The 22128-nt window shown below is 56.6% G+C and overlaps 1 protein-coding gene across 4 annotated transcripts in view; it reads right to left on the reverse strand.

The window, feature by feature from the left end:
• KIF21B (kinesin family member 21B) overlaps nucleotides 1–22128 on the reverse strand; it is a 45861-nt gene that overhangs the window by 11990 nt on the left and 11743 nt on the right. For 2 of the 4 annotated variants that reach the window (XR_014856623.1, XM_085083140.1), the window contains exons 2-30: nucleotides 19218–19440; nucleotides 18697–18879; nucleotides 16306–16455; nucleotides 15943–16077; nucleotides 15434–15601; nucleotides 14831–14946; nucleotides 14094–14289; nucleotides 12984–13173; nucleotides 12825–12888; nucleotides 11774–11998; nucleotides 11411–11492; nucleotides 10801–10918; nucleotides 10317–10508; nucleotides 9514–9713; nucleotides 9285–9392; nucleotides 8831–8899; nucleotides 8215–8444; nucleotides 7663–7810; nucleotides 7371–7565; nucleotides 6464–6565; nucleotides 6190–6355; nucleotides 5833–5893; nucleotides 5465–5522; nucleotides 5130–5335; nucleotides 4608–4682; nucleotides 4344–4457; nucleotides 3693–3731; nucleotides 1465–1601; nucleotides 1019–1199 (exon numbers count right to left, since the gene is read on the reverse strand). Coding sequence is in view for 2 of the 4 variants with exons in the window: in XM_085083140.1 (XP_084939266.1) it covers nucleotides 1019–1199; nucleotides 1465–1601; nucleotides 3693–3731; nucleotides 4344–4457; nucleotides 4608–4682; nucleotides 5130–5335; nucleotides 5465–5522; nucleotides 5833–5893; nucleotides 6190–6355; nucleotides 6464–6565; nucleotides 7371–7565; nucleotides 7663–7810; nucleotides 8215–8444; nucleotides 8831–8899; nucleotides 9285–9392; nucleotides 9514–9713; nucleotides 10317–10508; nucleotides 10801–10918; nucleotides 11411–11492; nucleotides 11774–11998; nucleotides 12825–12888; nucleotides 12984–13173; nucleotides 14094–14289; nucleotides 14831–14946; nucleotides 15434–15601; nucleotides 15943–16077; nucleotides 16306–16455; nucleotides 18697–18879; nucleotides 19218–19440 (4131 nt within the window). In the remaining 2 variants the exon portion in view is untranslated. The remainder of the gene's footprint in view (nucleotides 1–1018; nucleotides 1200–1464; nucleotides 1602–3692; nucleotides 3732–4343; nucleotides 4458–4607; nucleotides 4683–5129; nucleotides 5336–5464; nucleotides 5523–5832; nucleotides 5894–6189; nucleotides 6356–6463; nucleotides 6566–7370; nucleotides 7566–7662; nucleotides 7811–8214; nucleotides 8445–8830; nucleotides 8900–9284; nucleotides 9393–9513; nucleotides 9714–10316; nucleotides 10509–10800; nucleotides 10919–11410; nucleotides 11493–11773; nucleotides 11999–12824; nucleotides 12889–12983; nucleotides 13174–14093; nucleotides 14290–14830; nucleotides 14947–15433; nucleotides 15602–15942; nucleotides 16078–16305; nucleotides 16456–18696; nucleotides 18880–19217; nucleotides 19441–22128) is intronic. The other 2 variants (XR_014856624.1, XM_085083141.1) reach the window with 1 other exon arrangement.

Below are 22128 nucleotides of genomic sequence, written 5' to 3' on the forward strand. Positions count from 1 at the left end.
TTACCCAGCCACGATGCTGTTTGGGGCTGTGCCACTGCACTGGAGCTGCCAGCTCAACCCCAGAATAGCTGCAAAATCTCTTCAAAGCTCTTGACCCTTAACAAGAGCAAATGTCAGATTCTGCACGTGGGACTCAGCAACCCTGGATGTGTGTATACAGTAGGGAATGAGAGGCTGGAGAGCAGCTGTGGGAAGGGACCTGGGGGTTCTGGTCAATGGAAACTTGAATATGAGTCAGCAGTGCCCTGGCAGCCAGGAGGGACATCCATGTGTTGGGAGGTACCAGGACAGCATTGCCAGCTGGTCAGAGGAGAGGCACTGGGGCAGCCTCACCTCAAGTCCTTGGGGCAGTTTTGGGCATCACTGGAGAGCATTCTAAAGATGGCCAAGAGAATGGTGAAGGGTCTGGAGGGGAAGGCTCATGAGGGGCAGCTCAGGTCACTTGGTTTGTTCAGTCTAGAGGGGATTGAGGGGAGACTTCATTGAGATCTTCAACATCCTCATGATGAGCAGCAGAGGAACAGGTACTGATCTATTCCCTCTCATGACAAGTGACAGGACTCAAGGGAATGGCTGGAGCTGAGTTGGGAGACTTTAGGGTTGGATATCAGGGAAAGGTTCTTCCCCCAGAGGATGCTGGGCACTGAACAGGCTCCCCAGGGAATGGGCACAGCCCCAAGGCTGTCTGAGTTCAAGAAGTATTTGCACAATGCTCCCAGGCACAGGGTGGGATTGTTGGTGTGTCCTGTGCAAGGCCAGGAGTTGGACTTGATGATCCTGATGGGCCCCTTCCACCTCAGCATATTCCATGATTTTATGACCCTGAGTCTTTGCTGCAGGAGGTCCCCAGGAGCTCCCTCACCCCAAACTCCCTCCCAACATCCCTAAGGAAGCAGCATGGCAAACTGCTAAAGAAGCTAAAGAAGCTGACAGTCAGCCACACCCCCTGCCCCTGCAGGTTCTGGAACTGGTTTCTGCAGAGCCAGAGATGCCCAGAGTGCCCCCAAGCTGCACCTACGTGAGGGTGCGGATGCAGCGCGCCGAGTCGCGGATGTCCCACACTTTGATGTACGACGTGGACACGGTGAACACCAACCCCGTGTGGCTGCAGTACTTGATGGAAACCACGTTGTTTGGGTGACCCTTGAGAGAAGCGATCTCTTGGCCTGTCACCAGGTTCCACATCTTGCAGCTCCGGTCTGTGGGAGGAAGAACATGACCAAGAGTGTCGGGGGTTCTCCTCTAAGGGCATGGTGGTGGCCTGGGGACAATATGCCTTCTGAGCATCTCCCCCCACCCACAGGGCCAGCAGAAAGGAGCCAGCCAGCCCCAGCAGCAGGGCAGGACAGGGCAGGGCTCAGTGCTGAAGACAGGGACCATCCCTGTAATGCCCAACACTTCCCACATTCCCAATGCCAACCTGCTCCCACAGCATCTTCCCTGTCCCCTCTGCCCATCACACACCTTTGGAGCCAGTGAAGAGCAGCTCGTCGGTGGCATCCAGGCAGAGCACAGGCTTGGTGTGTCCCTCTGCCACCGAGACACACTGCAGCGGGGCTGTCCGGGCATTCTTGGTGCCACCCACTGGGTTAATGATGCCCCTTATGGAGAGAGAGAACAGTACAGTGCAGGGCTGGAGAGCTACTGTGCCCACAGTCCCAGGGCATGAAAGACCTTGAGCTGTGTCACACCAAGCCTCTTCCACTGCCCAGCAGTGAGATGGGTTCTTCCACCTGAACATGGCATGTCTGAGCCAAGGTCTTTGTGGAAACCCCAGGAATGTCCCCATGGGCAGCCCCTGCCTCCCTCTGCCCCAACGGTACAGACTGGGAAAGGGGGAGGCTGTCCAGTGGCCTCTGCTCTCCTCCCAAACCTCTTGTTCCTCACCAGCACAGACCCAGGGCGGGTCAGGAGACTCAGCTCATCAGCCCTGAGGTCCATTTTGGGACAAACTGTGCCCTCTCCAGCCTGAAGCTGAAGCTCTGCTGGGATAAATGTTTCAGGGTACCAGTATCAGCACTCTGATCCCTTGGAGGCTGTCAGCCTTTGGCTGGTGACATTTGGAGACAGCGTCTCACTCTTTTACACAGACCACAAGGGTGACAAATGGCAGCACCAGCATCTGCACCCTATGTCCCTGTTGCAATGGCTGCTCCCACACCCACTGCTGTCTCTGGGCAGGACAGGATCTACCCCTGCCAAACTGCTTCCAAGGGACACTACTGTCTGTCCTGCCAATCCCCTCCACTTCAGACGTGCTCAGGGTGCTGAGGACCACCAGCCTGAGCCTCCCATGTGTGACCCCTGGCCCTGATGTGCCTGCTCATCAAGCACAGCCGCAAGACCCCGAGCTGTGCTAGTTTCTTCTTACAGGCAGGGGAACTGATGCATGGGGCTAGAGAAGGGCAAGGTTTGCATTAGTCATGAGAACAAGCACAGGCTGATTAATTTGGGGTTGGAGATCGCATGCATGTGATGTTCCTCAGCTCTGCACTTAGCAATGCCAAGCCAACAGCCTTCCCCTCACCCCTAGTGCTTCCACCAGTCTCAAAGCAACACTGAATCCAAGGGGAAATCCCTGTGCTGCAGGGTGAAACATCTTCCATGGACTTTGTGTGGTTGCCTCACTACAAACTGCCCAGGGTGACCCAGCTCAGACAGGTGTGGTGTCAATTCCCCGCTGACTGGGGACTGCAGGGCACAGGCAGAGTGAGGGTACAGCTGTGTGCTGGAGGGCTGATCACAGCATCATGGAATGGTTTGGGTTGGAAGGGACTTCAGACAGCATCTCATTCCACGCCCCTGCCATGGTCAGGAATACCTTTCACTATCCCAGGTTGCTCCAAGCCACCATCCAGCCTGGCCTTGGACAATTCTAGGGATGGGGCAGCCACAGCTTCTCTGGAAAACCTGTGCCAGGGCCTCCCCACCCTCACAGGGAAGAACTTCTTCCTAACATGCAATCTAAATCTCTCCTCTTTCAGATTAAAACTGTTCCCCCTTGTCCTGTCGCTATCTTCCTGTGAAAAAAGTTGCTCTCTCTCTTTTCTATAAGCTTCTTTTAGGCTCTGGAAGGCTGCAATGTTCCTAAAGGATGGGGGAAAGGTGGGCCTTGTGTTGGGAAACCTCTGCAGTCAGGTGGGTGCAGGGGGAGAAGCCCAGGAGAACCCTAACTCCCAGGCTGAGCTCTGCACCACAATCTGACTTGACTTCCTTGGGAAAGAGACTGACCTTCCCAAACTCAGCACCAGGGACACACAACCAGGCATGAGCTGAACCTGAGATATTTGCCTGGAGGAAGCTTGCAGGAAGGACATACTGGAAGCACCCTTCCCCCATCATCCCACCATCCTGCTGGAGAGCTGGGGAGGGATGGGACATGGTGGCCTCATGCTGGCGAGAAACCATCAGAGCTGGAGGAGAACATGCTGCCAACCCAAACCAGCCAGTACCCACAAATGAGCCCAGCACGATGTACCAAGGGCTAATCCAAGCAGGAACAGTTTGAACTTGCAACTGAGGGACAGCATCAGGCACCAGAGGTGGCATGCCAGGAGGGAACAGACACACAAGCAGGGAGGTGGGGAGAGCAGCAAGGTGCAGGGCAGGCCATGTGGGGACAGGGAGAGCAGGCATCTGACAGAGAGAAGGAGGAGTGGAGAAAGGGATAATAAATAGAAAGTTGTCTATACCTCAGCACCTCCGAGACAGAGGAATCGCTGTCATCAGACCTAGGGGCAGAAAATTAGCAGGATTATGGGAGAGAAAACCCAGACTAGAGGAGGCAGCGGTGAAGTCAGAGGTGGAAGATTGTTATTGCATCCAAGCCAGTGTAGGACAGAGAGGAGTGGAGAGAGGGAAAAAGAGAAGCACACATGGAGAACCAGGGGAGAGCAGAAGAGCAGGAAGGCGTGTGAGGATCAGACAGCAAGTCTCCATCAGGGAACACCAGCGCTGCTAGCAATGTCCGAGCCAAGAGTGGCACCTGACCTGCTGCTGGGGGAGGCTGGAGCAGCATTAGTGGGTGGATGCCAGTCCATCAGCTTCCTTTGAGCCCTCATCCCCTCACCCATCTCCCTTGCCTTTCCAGGGGTGCAAGTCTGGCACCAGCCTGTCTCCAGGCAGAGGCCAGGACTGTGAGCTCAGAGGGGGCACAGTGGGCAGGAGCACAGCATTGGCATGGCAGCTGCTCCACCACAGGGAAATAAAGTGGTGACAGGACACTGGCTGGAGCCAACCCAAGTCCTGATGCTCCTATTTACCCCCACAGGACTCATTACATGCCATGTGCTACCATGTCTGGGTCCCCCTCACTCAGACACTCCCACCCCACCAGGACTTACTTATCCAAGGCAGATCCCTGGCTCTGGGTGCTCGTGAGACGGGAGAAGACGTTGCGGTCATTGCGCGGACGGGTGGGTGGGGATGAGGGTGGTGTGAAGCCAATGTCTGTAGGCCTGAGCCAAAAGGACCAGAGGGACATGACTTGGGAGCTGCTCACCTGACTGGCACACCAGAGCCCAGAAGAGCTGCCCAGACAGCATCCTTCACACTGCTCTGGGCCACACAGCCTCCCCTGCCCATGTCACCATTTCTCCCAAGCTCACCTGGCAGGTTGCCCACGGTCATAGGATTTCCGCCTTGTCAGAGGTGAAGTGTCTGAGCCCCGAGACTGCCTGGGACTGAAGCAAGGGAACAAAGCAGAGTGGGTGCCTGCCCTGCACTAGGATCCCTCTACAGTGAACATCTGTGTTTTCCCCCAGAAGAGCAAACAAGAGATTGGGCTACCCTGGAGTCACAATCTTGAAGAAGCCCATGAGTGCAGAGGCTTTTGGCAACCCAAGAAACCTTCAAAAAGGCTGGTAACCCAGAGCAAGGAGTTGGGGACCCTCACACCCCACTTCTTTCCCTCCTCCTGAAGTACTCTCCTCTCCACCTGCAAAGGATACCAACACACTCCTACACACTCTCCACGCTCTGCTGAAGAAATTCACCACTGCATGCTGCAGCCAAGCCTGGCTAGATGCAGGATTGGGCTCACCTTCACCCCTCTGCACCTCCACAAGCTTCCCACAGGCCCACACCTCCATGAGCCTCCCAGTGCCCAGAGACTACCTCCCCATGCTCACAAGGTGCTTCCTCGCGTGGGCAGGCTGATGGTGCGGGACACCTTCTCCTTGTAATAGGGGTCTCGGATGGAGAAGCCAATCCCATCCTCTTTGATCTCCATGAGGGATGCCAAGGACTTGGTGATGTTCTTGGTGGAGACGTCCAGCGTGGGTCCCAGACACTCAGCTGACACTGCCTTCATCTGCCCCGACAGCTTGGGCTCTCCCTAGAGCAGGGCAGAGGGCTCAGGGCCAGGCACGTTCCGCAAGGGTCAGACTGCTTGGAGCATCACTGAACATCCTTCCAACCCTCCTCCCAGTCTCTGTGACAAGAGCACACAAAAAGGCCAACTAACCTTGAACTTGAAGTCATCCTGGCTTGCTGAGCCCTTCATGGTGAAAGACTGGGAGATGCTGCAAGGAGAAAGGAGCAAAGATGAATCTCCACTGAGCCAAACTCCCTTCAGAAAGCTGGTGCCACTGGTCCACCAGACTCCTTAGGTCACCCCCTGCTCCCCAGCACCCTTTCTCCAAGGAATGACCAAGCCTTCACTCCCTGCTCATGTCCAAGAGACATCCTGCTCCCCCCACCAAGGGCTGGGCACCACAGAAAAGCTCAGGCAGGGCTTTGTTCATCCATGCCCCTTTAGGAGGTCCCATGAATGGCACCAGGCATCCTGCCCCAGCCACTGCCACCTCAGGCAGCACCAGGCTGGCTGCTTACCTCCCATCTGAGGCCAGGCTGAACTCTGAAACTTCCTCATCCGTGCTGGTGTAGCCATTCTCTGTGTGAGAGGGAGACAACACATCAGCAGCACAGAGGGGACCCCACTGTCACCAGCCCCACCCAAATCATACAGGGAAGGGGGCAGCCCACGCAGTTGTGGGGGGTGACCTGGTCCTTGTCCCTCTTATCTGCTGGCCAGGGCACGGTTAGGGTTAGGGCCCCACCCAACGTGGCCCTTGAGGCAGGGTCCCAGCCACAGCACCTCCAGGCACTTTCTGGGGGGCCAGTAAGGGTGAGCACCCCACACCACAGGCAGCATAACTGGCCTGAGAATGCACCCACCCCAGGCCCCACCTTGCTGGACGTTGTGGATCAGTGCCTGCAGCTCAGGGTGGGACTCAGCCTTCTCCCTCAGGGCGTCCAGGATGGCGTGGTTCTGCGAGGAGCTGGCCACGTCTGTCTGGCGCAGGCGTCCCTCCAGCAGGCGGATCTGTGCCTCCTTCTGGGCCACCTGCAGCCCCTGCGGAGGAAATGCCACCACTCAGGCAGGTGTCACAGGTCCTTGCCACCACCCTGGCACCCAGCAAGAAACCCTGGCACACATCCACACCCCAGCCTGGCCCCACACCTTGTCGATGGAGGCTTTCAGGAAGTTGTCCAGCAGCAGCCGGGCTTCGGCCAGGGAGCAGGAGCTGATCACCACCGAGGTGTCCGTGGAGTCCAGCTCCTCCTGAAACGGGGAGAGACAAGTGCTGGATGCAGCAGGGTAGCTTTGCTGCTGGATGTGGGACAGGTGGAAGGGTCTCCATGGCCAGCACAGCACTTCCATCACCCTGCAAGCACTGCCCAGTCCAACACTCGCCCTCCCCAGTCTGCCCAGTGGCTACTGGGGAGATCTGGTCATGGGGATGTCCAATGCAACCTGAAGGGCTTAGGCACTGCCACAGAAATTCTGGTTCCAACACTCAACTAGACACTGAACAGACAGCAGGCTCCTCCAAATTCACAACCCAAAGCCTAGAGTGAATTAACAGCAGCCCTCCTTCCCTGCTAATCGAGGTGACAGCTGGGGACAAGCCAGAGACAGCACACAGCCTTCATTTCAGGCTGCAGGCACTGAGGGGAGTTGGGAGCTGCACAGTGGCATGCCCAGTGTCACAACTGGACACAAAACCTAGATGGTTTCTGCTGGGAAAAAGCCAGTCCTCCTGGGATGTTTCCAGCACATGAAGTAACCATGGGGGCAAGTGGTCACCAGTCCCACGGGCAAATGGAGGCCACAGCTTCCCCAGGGTAATTCCAGGGCAGCAGGACACCAGCAGCCTATCCATGGACATGCAAGGACCTACCATAATTAGTGAACTCCTCTCCATAATTGATTACCTAATGAGAAATGACTGTGTGGGTGAAGCCCCACCAAGTGTGACACAATTCAGGACTCTGGGTCACACAGCTGGCTGTGCCCAAGGATGCTCTTTCCACAGAGGGATTCTCTCACTTTCTCCCTGCCAGCCAGAGCCAGTCCTACTGCCCACCTTGGTCTCCTCAATCTGCATGATGGTGGCTTGGCAGTCTGAAATGCTGTCGTTGATGTAGTCAATGTTGGCCCCCAGGACCTCAATCTCCTCATTCAGCTCCTGCAGCCCCTTCTGCTCCATGGGGCTCTCTGCCTGCAGCTTTGCCCGCTTGCCCAGCAACGCCTCCTGCAGCAGTGACAGCTCCTCACGTTTCTGGGGGAAAAGGAAGGGGGATTAGCCCTGCCCACATGGCCACCTCCCTGCCCCACACCCACCACCCAGCCCTCTCCGTCCCCAGTGCCACAGCCACCTTGATGAGCCTCTCCATGTCTGCCTCCAGGTTGACGATGGTCATTCTCTGCATGACGATGTCAAAGATGCGCCGCTCCAGCGACTGCCACTTGAGGCGGGCAGCTTTGCTGAAGGTCTGGCTCGACCCCTTCTTGGGGAACTTCTTCCTACAGCCAGAGGGACGAAGAGACACATGGGCAGATGGCCACACCATGCTGGAGAGCTAGGCTTGCCCCAGGATGATGTCTGGGATGTGGCTGGCCAGAAACAGAGGATGTATCTGTGTTGTTTCCACATTGCCCAACTTTTCCATTGCCTTGTAGCAAAGTGAGACAAGAGATGAGCCCAGCAGGGTTTGTGCCATGGCATTTAATCCTTGTGGAAGGCCAGCTTTGGGCTCAAGCCCAAGTGACAGTCACACTCTGCCAGCACAGCTTATCACAGTGTCACTGATTTAATATGGGTCAAGTGGACACTAAGAAGCCACCCTTCAACCTCCACCACCAGCCAAAATCCAGGCATGGGGGCGCCTGGGATGTCTCACCCCCTACCACCCAGCCCCTGCCCTGACCTGACAGGCCGAGCCCCGTTAGTGGAGGAGGAAGAGTCTCCCAGGAAGTTGTTGATTTTCCTGTTCCACTGGCGCACGATGCTGGAGACGGAGCGAGCGCCAGACTCAGGCTCAGAGGAGGTGGTGCTGGCTGAGACCTCTGCGCCTGAGTCCAGCATGGCTGGTTTCTGGTTCATCCTGCCTGCCACCCGGTCTGACATGGGCTTGGCCAGCCGGCGCAGCGCTGACACCTGCCCGGAGGAAGGGCAGAAGAGAGGGGGTCAGGTGGGCAGCCCCACCCAGCCTAAGCCTGTTGGCATCATCCCCAGGTCCCCACAGGTCTGAGAGCAGCAGTTCTGTAGATCCAAAGCCCTGGGACATTTGTGCCTCAAGAGTTTCCCTCTCCTCCCTCCTAGCCCACCCCTGCCACCAGGCTCTACTGCTTGGAACATGGAATTCTGCTGCTGCCTACAACCATTTCCCACCCAGTTCCTGAGCCATAAAACCCCTCCTTTCCTTTTGGGAACCCCATTCCAAAGCCAGCCCTGTTTGAAGGAAGGGATTTCTCCGAGCCAAGCACTGGGGCCCAGACCTCCCTGGGAGATGGGGGCTATGTGGAGGAAAGCCCTTCTCTCACCTCCTGAGTTTTCCTCCGCAGCACTATTTCCTGCTGCCGCTTCTGAGACTCCAGAGCCCTGATTTGGAACTGCACAAGAGAGAAAGAAAAAGACACCCCTGAGGTCCAGCCCAGTGGTGATCGCAGTCCCAGTGGTCCCTTTGGCACAAACAGTCTCACTCCTGATTCTAACAACAAGCAGGCTCCCAGCCTTGAGCTGGATCTGGCTGCACGTTTCCCCCTCCAACAGAATCTCCCACAACTACATCAGGAGCTGTAGGAAGCCTTTGGGAACTGTTCAGCCAGCTGTGCTCTGCTTAGACTGTGCAGGCTCCAGTGAGACCATGAGTGCAGCAGAGCACCAAGCTTCATCTGTGAGCACCTCCAGTGCCAGAGCAGGACAAACACCACCTCCCCAGCCAGGCCAGCCCCCTGCTCGGGGCCACTGGTGACATGTGGCAAGCCAGGCTCTCACCTCCTGCCGGCGCTGCTCCTTCTTGAGCTGTGCAATCTCCCGATTCCTCTTGGTCTCTGCCAGCCGCCGCCGCTGCTGCTCCTCCCGCATCTGCTTCATCAGTGCAACCTGTGAGGGAGAGATCTTTGTGTGCCCACTGTCCCTGGGCCTCCAGAGTGGAAAACATTGCTCCAAGTAGGAAGCCTGGCTTGTCGAGGTGATTCCTCCCTGCCCTGGCACATCCAGGTACCTTTGCCTTCTTCATCTCGGCCACTTCTGCCTGCAGTTTCCGCAGCTCCCGCTCGTAGCGGGATTGGTTCTTGAGGAGGCGAGCGTGCTCCTTCTGGGCTGCCTGGAGCTTCTGCAGGTCCCTGTTCATCTCCTTCAGCTTCTTCTCATAGTCTGCTTTGATCTTGTTGGCTTTCTCCTCTGTGTAGCACTCCATGGTGCCTGGTTAGGTGAGGAGAGAGTTTGCAATAGCCATGCACCCCAGGATTCTCCTGTACCTTCATACCCTGCCTGAAGGCACCAGGCACTGTGTCCATGTCCCTCCCCATCCCATCAGAGCCCCCTCACCCCATTGTGAGCTGAGGACTCTCTGGGAATACCCACTGGAAGAGCTCAGCACAGAGTAGAGATACAGTGGCTGGGCTGAGCAGAGCTGCAGACTGAGACCCACAGCCACATGGATGGGTGACCCTGCTCTGTTTATGCCTGGAGATCAGGCACACCACTGGGTCTTTCACCCCTCAGCCTCTCAGTTTCCCCAGGAGTCCCCACAGCTCAGGAAGTGGTGCTCGAGGCTGGAAGAGGCTTTGCCTCTCCATCCTTCTCCAGCACCAGCAGGGTCCAGAGCTATGCAGCTGACTGATGCTGCTCCCATGGCAAGACATGCAGAGCCTTGGGGGTGCCAGGGATTCAAGCAGAGGCAAGGGGATGACAAAGCTTTACCAGAGCCAGAGGGGATGTTTTGACTGAGAATTAGCTGGGCTCAAACTGGAACTGGGGCCTGACACTGCAGGGATAGGATCCCTGGGGTGAGGTGGTTCTCACTGAGGTTTTGCAGGACTCGGTCCCGCTCCAGCTGCGTGTCCCGAATCTTGTTCTGCAGTAGGATCAGCTTCTCCTCATACTGGTGCTTGAGGGTCTGCAAGCGCCTCTGGCTGTTCTCCAGCTCATCAATCAGCTTCTGCTTGATCTCAATCTCACAGGTCAGATCCGCCAAGTCGGCCTGGAAATTCACGGCTGGAGGCAGGGGAGAAAGTCAGGCTGGGAGGGATGGGGGAGCATCAATTCCATGGCCCCACTGAGTCACAGCACACAGAGAGGGCAGAGAAGCCAACGGGAACCCACATTGCTGGGGAGCAGCAGCACCCCAAAGAGCACTGCAGCCACCCTGGGGCTCTTCCAAGTCCCACAGAGCAGACACGGTTGGGGCATCCTGGTGAACTCTGCCTTCCCAGGAGCTGAGCTCATTACCAAAGATACCAGCAGTGTCCCCCTCATGCCCACAGCTGCATGCAGATCTCCCCTTTACCCTTCTCCTCTGCATCCGAGTCTGAGTCCACCAGGCTCTCTTCGCTGCCTGAATCCTCATCTTCATCCTCGCGCCCATCCTCTTCCTCACAGCCACTCTCATCCTGTTCTTCCTCCTCCTAAGAGATGAGTGCCTAATCTCAGCCAGCAGGATGGTCTGTCCTTCTCCCTGCAGCTTCTCCCTCCTCAAAACCTCAGCTCACCCTACAGCAATGGGCCACAGACCCCAAGTGGGACTCAGCCTCCCAAACAGGATTCCCAGGGGTTGCAGCACCATTTCTGGACCCCCAGTGCACAGTGTTGAGAGAAGCAGCAATTTGACCCATCCATTCTTGCATCCATCCCTTCCCAGCTGAGCAGCCCTGCATTGCCAGACCCCTCTCCATCTATGCTGATTGAAGCCAAGCCCCCAAAAATGTGGACTCCTTGTTCTACAGCAGGGCTGACTGGGGAGTATCCAACTTCCCCTCTGCTCCAGCATGGAGTCCTTGGCAAAACAGCCCTTCCAGCCTGCTTCAGGGCCAGGCTGAGCTTGGTCCCCTTCCCACACGTGGCAATTACAATGCTCCACACCCAGACACCCCTGCAGTGTGAGGACAATGCCCACTCACCTCTTCCACCTCATTCTCATCTGTCTCCTCTCCATTGTCCTGCTGCAGTTTCTGCCGCTTCTTAAATGCCTCCTTCTCTGGGCTTGGGGGAACAGAGAGGGGTTGGTGAGTCCCAGCATGAGAGAGGCCAGAAATGGGTTCTGCTGGGACAACCTGCCCTGCTGCTTTTGGAACCTTTGGAGAAAACAGCCTCTGGAATAATGTGAAAAGGAGACCAAGGGCAAGGCAGGGCTAGGAGGGGAACCCAGGCATCCAGGCTCTTGCTGTAGCACAGATGGGGGAAACAGGGCACCCAACCCCACAGGGACAGACAGACCTCATCCAGCCTCCCCCTTCCCAACATCCCACAGCAGCTGCCTTCACCTCTTCCTCTGCTGCCTGCGCTCTTTCTTTTTCAGGCGCTCCAGGTCCTGCTTGGCCCGGCGGAGCACATCAGAGGCCTCTGTGTCCAGTGGTGCCGCAGGGCTGCACAGCCCAGCCAGGCCAGCAGCTGGTGAGGAGCCCAGGGAGTAGGGGGGCCGAGCAGAGACACGGGAGAGGCTGCGGCGCAGGGATTCATTCATGGATTCACTCTCCAGGAGCTTTGTCCTAGGGAGAGGAAACAGGGTGTAGTCAAGCAGGGGTCATCCCACTGCCCTTAGAGGAGGGGATCTTGCCTGGGGTTTAGAATCGCAGAATGGTTTGGGGTGGAAGGGACCTTGAACCTCATCTCATTCCACACCCATGCCATGGGCAGGGACACCTTCCACCAGACCAGGCTGATCCAAGCTCCATCCACTTACAGGGATGGGATAACCACAGCTGCTTTGGGCAAACTGTGCCAGTGCCCCACCACCCTCACAGGGAAGAATTTCTTCTTAACTTCTAATCTAAATCTCTCCACTTTTAGTTTAAAGCCATTCCCCCTTGTCCTATCACTATCTGTCCATGTAAAACAAAAAAAATCCCGCACTCTCTCTCTGTCTTAAAAGCCTTCTTCAGGCAATGAAAGGGGCTCTAAAGTCTCCCCAGAGTCTTCTACAGACTGATCATGATGTGCTTGGATGGTGTGAGCCAGGGACAGAGTCACTACCAAGCCATTCCCGCTAATGATGAGTCAGAAAGCCACAACGCTGTTAGATAGGGTGTCAGGATCATGCAAGAGACTGGGATGGACCCAACTTTGGGAGGCAGCAGTCCCTGGAAGACCCCAGGCACTCCAAACAGGATCCCCCCCCTCCATCAATGCCCACACCAAGGACAACAATAGCCAAAGCACTGCCTGGCACCGAGGCTGGGCTTCCTTCAACCCTATGTAGCAGCAGTGTCATCAGCAGCTCACTCCAGCAACGCCAGAGGCACTGAGCTGTGTGAGCCACTCAGCTCAGACCCCGACACAGGACCCCAGTGACTCCCCAGCCATGTGCCCACTCACCTGAGCTCTTCAATCTCCCGGATGTAGTTCTGGATCAGAGTGCCGATGGCTTCGTTACCATCACCTGCAGAGGCACAAGCACGGGCAGATCGAGGCTGTACCACAGCCTCAGGTGCTGCCTGGGCTGACCCACCATGCCACATATCAGCCCAGCCTCACCTGCTTTGGCCAGCATCAGGTTGGCCTCCTGGCTCATGAGGTAGGTGACCCTGCTGTTGATGGCATCAATGGCCTCCTGCATGGCCTTGACCCTCATGCGCAGGGCGCTGTTCTCCTTCTGCAGCATGGCGTTCTCCCGGAACAGGTCGCTGTAGCCCTCTGAGCCATCCTCCCCAATGACACGCTTGCCCTGTGGGGACAGGAGTTAGGTCCCTGAGTGCAGGGACAGCTGGGACACAGGGACCCACCACTGCATCCCTAGGGAAACCCCAGACATGAAAGCAGGGACAAACCTAGGGACCAAGAGAGTTTGAGCTGAACAGACAGAGGGTGAGAGATGCTTCAGGGCTTCTTCCTGCCCTAACACCCCCAAAACTTGGCCAAGGTCCTGCCTTGACAGGCAGGAGGTGAAATCCTGTTTCTTAAGCCTTCTGACTCCTCCTAGGAGTTACCCCTATCCACAGGGGCAGGGGATGGGAGGCAGGAGGGTCTGTCCCACTAAACCTGCCCCAATTCAAACACAAGGATGGGGCTTTCTGCATCTGTCTCCACCTCCTCACCAGGGTCGCTCTATCAGTTGGGTTTGCCTTTGGTGGAGATAATTTTCCTCACAGCAGCTTTGTGTGGTGCTGTTTGGGATATGTGCTGAAAACAGCACTGATCCCACAGGGATGATTTAGCTCCTGCTGAGCCAAGGGCTGCTCTGTCCCTCACCCTGACCCACCAGCATTGGGCCAGGGGTGCACAAGCTGCTGGGGGGACACAGCCAGGATAGTTGTCCACCCCTCACCACAGGGATATCCCAAACCGTGTGACATCATGCTCAACGTATAAAGCCAGGAGAAGGAAGAAGAAACAGGGGATGCCTGGAGTGTTGTCCCAAGTCACTGTTACACTTGACAGAGCCCTGCTGGGCTGGGGATGGCTGAACACCTCCCTGTGATGGGATGTGGGGAATGAGTTCCTTGCTTTGCTTTACTTATTAAACTACCTAAACCAACCAAGTTTTCTCACTGTTCCAATTCTCTCCCTCATCCCACTGGTGGGATAGTGAACAACTGGCTGCATGGGGTTCCCTTGCTGGCCAGGGTTCCATCAGGGACAACTCACTGCCTTGTACTCCATCAGCTCCATCTGCAGCCGGGCGATCTCAGCCCGCAGGGCGCTGATCTGCTGGCTTGTCTTGTCCTGGTTCACCACCACCTTGTTCTTGATGTTGCGAGCTCGGTTGGCGTACTTGAGCGTGTTCAGGGTCTCCATGAAATCCCGGTCAGAGGGGCTCACACAGGCAATCATGATGGTTTGGCTTGGGGATGCAAGGGCAGGGTGAAAGATGCACCATTTAGCAACCCAGCAGGTGGAAACTCAGGGCTCAGCACAGAGCACAAGCCCCCAGACACCCATCCTAAATCCTGACCCTTCTGTGTTTTAAAACCAAGGTATAAACTGGGTTCATCCCTCTCAAAGCCAGAGCACCCACAAGACCCCTCAAGCACATCACACAGCACTGGGCAAAGGCAGCCATCTCTCAATGCTTCCCTCTTTGGAGAAGAGGCAGGGAATTCAATCCATCCCATGCTGGGCACCACCACTTGCCAAGTGCCAGATCTGTGAGAATTCAGGAGGGTTTTGCACCAGCTGATTCTGCCAAAGCTGCTAACTGTGCCCAAGGCTGATGAGGAGCCACAGTCTTTACATCTGCAAAGTCATGCTGTGCTGGAAGAAGGCATCCCCTCCCCACCAGGCAGCCACCACAGTCCTGACATAGCTCCTACACAGCTCCAGAGCCCCTCAGCCTCCCCTGCAGCCCTCACCCCAAGCTCAGCCCCCACCTGGGACCCCCTTACCTGTTGCCCCCGAGGGAATCCTGCAGCAGGCGGGTGAGCTTGGAGTCACGGTAGGGAACGTGCACCACCTTCTTGCTCTGGTCTCCAAGGGCACTAATGACATTCCCCAAGGCCAGCTACCAACACAAAGGGAAGCCCCCCCAGATTCAGCCCTGGCTGAGGATACAGCTGCCATGTAGCCAGGACATCACTGGGCCATGCACTGCAGCACATGTTTGGGTTGCACAACGGGCAGGCATGGTGTTTCCCTTAGCCTGGGCTGTGCTTCTCTCCCATGCTGCACTGAGAAGCAGCATCAAGCTCCAGAGAGGGGTTTTTAGTTCCCATTAGCAGATCTCACCCTTTGGGGACCTGCAGCACTGTGCCCAGTTGCTGCACCCTCCCCACAGCACAAGTCTCCTCTGGCAGCAGAGTTGTGCTCTCACCACTGGCACTGTGCATATTGTTGCCATCATGGGAAGCACAAACCCCAGCCAAGACAGCAGCACCCCAATAGCCAGGGGGAGCTCTGAGCAAGACCCAGAAGTGTCACAGGCTTCCTCAGACAGGCCCTGCCTTGCCACTGCCCCTGCCCACCAGTGCAGGCCCAGTGCAGTGCCATACCAGCCCGCAGTTGATGGAGATCCCTTCCTTTGCTCTCTCGCCAGTTGCGCCTGTCCGCTTCAGCCTCTCCGAGCCAGCCAGGTCCACAAAGTGAAACTTGGCTGTCAAGGTCTCGTACTCAGTGGCAGGTTGGGATCCATCCAGAAGGCTGGTCACCTCCCCATTCACCTGCAGCCAGAGACACATGAAGGGTCACCACCCCAGACTGGAGCAGGCAGAAGCTACGCTGGCTTCACTCAGATGTCAGCGAGAGCCTGAGCATTCACCCTCTGTATCCAGCCCCTCAGAGATGGGGACAGAATCCCAACAGCAGCTTGCTTTGAGCCATCCTGCCTTGGATCAGCTCACCCGCAGCTCCCATTAAATCCTAATTCTGGCTATGACTGGAAAGAAGGCAGAAAAATTGCTGCTTCTCTTTGCCAGACTTCAGACCCTCTCCCCTTCTCCTCATGCATCACCTGGGTACAGAACCCAGAACAGCCTGGCCATGAGGCAGGCCCACATCTCACCAGCTCTGGGCGGGCACACACTCTTGTCTGGCACAGGTGAATGGTGAAGATGGCATGGGACCTGGAGCTCTGCACGTTCATCTGGGTGCTGGCAGTGGTGCGGGAAAGAGCTCCTTGTTTTAGGCACTGGATCAGCTACAACGACACCAGGCAGGGAAGGAAACCTTAAAGCATCCTTCCAGGGAGTCAGGACAGACCCTGTGCAGCTCAGAGGGCACACCAACCTTTTCCAGAACACCCCTGGGACTGCACTGTCCCATCCTGGAAGAGATCTCCCCCCGCTGAGCCACCCCCATGCAGCACATCCCTGTCCAGTGGCACCCAGCTGCCACCCCTGCTCTGTCTGTCCCACCCTGCACCCACCTCATCCTGCGAGCTGATGAGGCGTGATGTGACCCCCGTGGTGTAGATGCTCCCACTGGCATCCTCGTGGATTTTGATGTTGGATTTGCGGTGCCGTGCTTCAGGGTCGCGCGTGCTGTCGAACAGGTCCAGGATCTCCTCGTTGTAGAGCTGAGCAGGAGGGCAGTGGGCATGGGGTGAGCAGAGGAAGCACAAGGCTGCTCAAGCCTGGCACTGCAGGACTGGCAGGAGCTGCCCTCTGGCACCCTGCAGCCACAGCTGGGGATGTGTTTGTGCTCACAAGGCTGAGCAGGGGAGTTGCTGTGTGTACAAGTGTAAGAGAGGAGCACAACCATGTGCATGCAGAGAGGAGATGATGCACACAATCATGGAATCCTTCAGACTGGAAAAGCCCTCTAAGATAATCAAGTCCAACCATTCACCCCAGCACTGCCACTAAATTAATGGTTAATCACTAAACCATGTCCCCAAGTGCCACATCCCCACATCTTCTGAACACTTCCAGGGATGGTGACTCCCCTCCTGCCCTGGGCAACTGTGCCAATGCCTGACAACCATTTCAGGGAAGAAATTTTTCCAAATATCCAATCTAAACCTCAACTGGCACAACTTGAGGCTGTTTGTTTGTCCTGTCCCTTGTTTCCTGGGAGCAGAGCTTGCCTCCCATCTGGCACCACCTTCCTGTCAGGGAGTTGTAGAGAGAGAGAAGATTCCCCCTGAGCCTCCTCTTCTCCAGGCTGAGCCTCCCCAATTCCCTTAGCCACTCCTCATCAGACTGCTGCTCCAGAACCTGCCCTGCACAGCTCTGAGTTGCAGTCTGGGTTGGTTTCTCCCGCCCAGCTCTGTCCAGTCCCTGGCCCACACAAGGAGCTCCACTGAGCAGACACCCAGGAGCTACACGTCCCCCCGACCTTCGTGGCTCTCCTGGCCACACGAGCCAGTGAAATGCCACTCTCTTCACAGCTCCCTGAGGTCATCTCTGTCAGGTGGAAAGGGCATAAAGGGGACCAGGGAGTGCTGGACAAGCAGGAAAACACTGCTGCCCCAGAGCTGACTCTGTTCCTATCTTAACCATGCAGCATCCTTTCTCACCCTAAAGTGAAGGGACACCCCTGCCCATCTGTCCCCTCAATGTCACCCTCCTGCACCCCCATCCCAGAGCAGAGCACTGGGTCACCCAAGGATTGCAGGTTCCTGGCCAGCAGAACAGATCAGACTAATCCGTCCTTGGCTGCCCCAGGTGCAACCAGGCTCCCTGAAGGTTTAAACTGCTCCCAGGAGCAGTCACACGGCAGGGATCAGCCAGAACAAGTCCTGTGCCCCTGCCAGGACAATAGGCTTGGTGACCAGTGCCTGATGTGGCCACGTGCCCCTTTATCCCCACAGGACTTCAGGACAGGCTGGAAATTGTCCCCAGTTTCCATTCCTGCATACAGGATCCCCAAAGAGAAGCCCCACAAGTTAAGCACAATTGGGAAAGCAACCAGGAGCTTGGGTAGGCCAAGTGATGGGAACGGGAGGACACAACAGCACCAAAGGAGCTAACAAGGGCTCTGCAGATGGAGACAGAAGTGGGAAGGATTTATCCAGAAAGGAGGTGACTCAGGGCCTCTCCAAGTCATCATCTTCTGAAGACACCCAGATGTGATGGCCAACAAAGCCACCTGGAGGCAAGATCACAGCACAGGGCTCTTCCCTGCCCATCTCCTCTGGGTGCATCCCAGGTCACAACCTCAACCAGATGAAATTTGCTCGGGAGATCAGCTTTGCTCAGTGCTTTCTCACTGCAGCCTTAAACCAGTTCCCACTTGCAGCTCTTTACTCTTTCAGCCCAGGAGCAATGCTACCAATACATGAGGCCCATGGGCTTCCTGGGACAAACTTCTCCAGGGAATGAAGCAGTTAACAGAAGAGGCTTTTGGATAGGAGAAGCCAGGCCAGAGGCAGGAGTAGATGCATTCTCAAGGTCAGAGATGCCACAAAGGACATGGAAAATAGCACAGTCCTTCCTCAACCCCTCCCAAGAGTGGCACTTTCTTCTCTTCCTGTTTCACTGGGAACTCTGGTCCAGCATATCAGGTATCCCACTATCCTTGATCTCAAACAGGGCTAAGGCAGCCCAGAGCCCCTAGATCCCCTGGGGACCAATCCATAAGGCCTTCCCCATGGTGGGAGCTCCCTCCACCCAGTTTGTAACCATCATGAGGACAACAATACCTAGGTGCTTCAAGTCTCTATCTCACTGGCACACATCCCCAGTCCCATGCCTGTCACAGGGCCCAGCTCTGTTGGGAAGCAGCCAGGACATGGAGGACTCAAGGAGCCCAAGGCATGGGAGTGGAGCAAGGACAGGGCAGGGCCATGGTGTCCCTCAGACGTCCCACCACCCACCTCCAGGAACTGGGCGCTGACTTTGAACTCGGGTGCTGCCACACCCTTGCTCTGTGCTGCTCGTTTTCGCTCCTCGATGCCGCTGAAGAGGTGTGTGATGGCCCGTGGGATGATGCCCTGCTCCTCCTCTGAGATGTTCATGTCGAAGCCAGTGCCCATGGTGTATGTCTTCCCTGCGCCAGTCTGTGCACAGACAGTGAGGGTGAGCTGGCTGAGCCCTCCCAGCCTCAGCTCTGCCCAGTGCACCCTACTTTCCCCCTGCTACTTTAGGCTCCCCACACACCCTCACTGAGCCACTGTGGCCCCCAGCAACACATCAATTCCCACACTCCCATCCCAGCCCTGCCACCCTTCTTCCCACCCAAGGCCACCCCTGCCCCCAGCTCTCACCCAACCAGGCACAACTCTGTTCTCTCCACACCCAGGATCTCACACACCCTCCACCTTCCTTAACCTCTGCAGGTGCCCTCTCAGTGTCCCCAGTGCTGCTGCAGAGCCCTCAGAGCAGGCAGGACCTGTACCTGTCCATATGCCAGCACAGTGGCATTGTAGCCCTCGAAGCAGCCCTCGATGAGCTTCCCCATACACGTGGTGTAGATCCGCTCCTGCCATGTGTCCAGGTCAAAGACAAAGTCGTAGGTGAAGGCCTTGTCCTTCCCCAGCAGCACCTGGGGCTCACCAGGTGTCACCGAGGTACAGATGTGACATCCCTCTATCTTCTCCTTAGGCAGCTGGGGACGGATCCTGTGGGGAGAGAAGCAGGCTGAGGGCAGCCCAGTGTTGGGGGACACTGGTCTGGTCCTGAGGATGTGAGCACAGCTCATGCTGTGTGCCATGTGCTACAGGGTCTGATCCAGCACAACCAGAGGAGGGAAAAGACTGCTCCCCACTGCTCTGAACTGGTGCAGCCTCACCTTGAGAGCTGCATGTTTTGGGCACCACAATATAAGGAGGACATAAAGGTATTTGGGAATGTCCAAAGGAGGGACATGAGTGCTGAAGGGCCTTGAGGAACCACATGAGAAGCAATTGAGGTCACTTGGTTTGCTCAGAGTGGACAACAGCAGCCTGAGGTGAGACCTCATCGAGGTCTGCAGCTTCCCCACAAGGGGCAGCTCTGATCTCTGCTCTGTGACAGAACCCAAGGGAAGGGCTGCAGCTGCACCAGGGGAGGTTTAGGCTGGATATTAAAAAAACGTTGGACATTAAAAAAAGGTTCTTACCCCAGAGGATGCTGGGCACTGAGCAGCCTCCCCAGGGAATGGTCACAGCCCCAAGGCTGCCAGAGCCCCAGGAGCATTTGGACACTGCTCTGAGGCCTGGGGTGGGATTGCTGGGGTGTCCTGCACAGGACCAGGAATTGAAGTCAGTGAACCTTGTGGGACTCTTCCAGCTCAGGACATTCTACAATCCCTGCTGGAAACGTGGCTGATGCAGGCAGGGGATGAGCAGCACCTCTGTAGCAGAGAGCATACAGGGCAGGGGATGCTTCACCTCCTGCAGCCAGCTATAACCTTGACCTGTCTGTAGCTGAGAACAGAGGTTGGCACATCCCAGAAATACCACCAGCCATCTCTGACTGAGGTGACAGACAGGGCTGGGCACAGAGCTGGTAGCAACACAAACTGCCACCAGGCCAGGCAGCCCTCACCCTGTGCTGGCTCATTCACCCTGATGTCCACTCTGATGTCCACCCCGATGTCCCAGCAGGGCTGTGCACACACAGGGGCCATGACATCAAACAGCCCCATCAGGGACTGGGGCAGTCAGGCAGCCAGGCCCCAGCACAGCCCAACTCACTCCCGACACAGACACATCAAACAGCAGCTACAAAGGCTTGAAATGCAAAACACAAAAACATGACAAGACAGTCCCCACCATTTGAACCAAACCTCCGCCCAGCCCAACAGCTGTCCCCAGCCATGGGCTCGCTGAGAGAACCAGGACAGGCTTGGGCAGAGAGCATGACCCACCCACCACATCCCACCTACTGCACTCAACCCCTGCCCAGAAATGTGGGAGCAGAGCGGCTGGACCTGCACAGGCACTGCTCCGTGTCAGAGCTGCACAGCTCTGCTGTCGGTGGATGCCCCGGCTGCAGGAAGCTGGGGGCTCCCAGGGGACTCATGGAGAAAAAGGGAGTTTGGAGCCAAGCGCCATGCAAATAGCTCTCATTAGTGCTAATGACTGCACAGCTCCCGTCCCCGGGTGCTCCATAAACACAGCTATTAATTCCTCCAAACCACATCCCTGGCAAGCCGCATCGAGACCTGAGCAGCCGCTGTGTGGATTGGGACTCCGAATCATGGAATCTCCTGAGCTGGAAGGTACCCACCAGGATCATCCAGTCCAGCCCCTGGCTGTGCACAGACACCCCAACAATCCCATCCTGTGCCTGGAAGCTTTGTCCAGACACTCCTGGAGCTCTGGCAGCCTTGAGGCCATGACCATTCCCTGGGGAGGCTGCTCAGTGCCCGACCACCCTCTGGGAAAAAAGAACCTTTCCCTGACATCCAGCCTGACCCTTTCCTGGCACAGCTTCACTGCTCCTCACCCACCCACCCAGCAGCAAACAAAGCCCAGGAGGGCCAAACCCCATGGCTGTTTTGGGGGCACAGGGCAGCCCTGGCAGGGCAGGCAGTGCACAAGCATCCCTTCACCCCCTCACCCCACGCAGCAGACGCATGGGAACAGCTCTGTGCCTCTGTGGATATATTTAGCTCAGCAGCCACAATAAAAAGCAGCTTCTGATGTGCTCAGTCCCAGACTCGTTCCTGTCTCCTTCCCAGGGTCCCACCCTTCTCCAGAAAAATTATCCCTGACTTTAATTACTTCTGGAGCAAGATGATGTGCTTCCCCCATCCCCACCCTAGACATGCACAGCAGCTGCAGCCCCAGGGAACGGGCAGGGGAACACACTGGAGCCACAATGCGTTTGGGAATTTTTTTTCCTCTCAGGAAAAATGAGAGCAGGTTCTCAGCAAAATATTTCTTTGTCTCTCCACTACCTGCAAGGTGGAGGTTGCAAGATCATGAGCAGCAGCGCTGGAGGAGTGTGCACACATGAATTTTCCACAGGGCATTTAGGAGCCCACTGTGAGCCTGGCCATGCTGGGCTGTTCCTGTGTCCATACACCAACATCTGCCCCACTCCCATTCCCCAAACTTCACTGCCCAGCCAGCTCCAAGCACCCAACAGACCAATCCCTCACCCTGGCACTCCCAGCCAGGGGACCTGTGGTGCTGGAAAGGACCCAGGTGTCAGTCCTCAGTGTGCTCCCCCATGCCATCCTGTCCTGTCCCCCCAGCACAAGAAAAACATGGGAGATGCAGGAATCCCCCGAGAAGGTCCTGCTCTTCAGGCAATTGGCCAAGCATCACCCAGAGATGTCCCTGGGAGCTGCTGCCAGCTGATGGATAAACACTACAGAC

The sequence above is a fragment of the Lichenostomus cassidix genome, chromosome 26, assembly GCF_008360975.1.
Source record: "Lichenostomus cassidix isolate B80296 chromosome 26, HeHo_3.0, whole genome shotgun sequence".
NCBI classification, from domain to species: Eukaryota; Metazoa; Chordata; class Aves; order Passeriformes; family Meliphagidae; genus Lichenostomus; species Lichenostomus cassidix.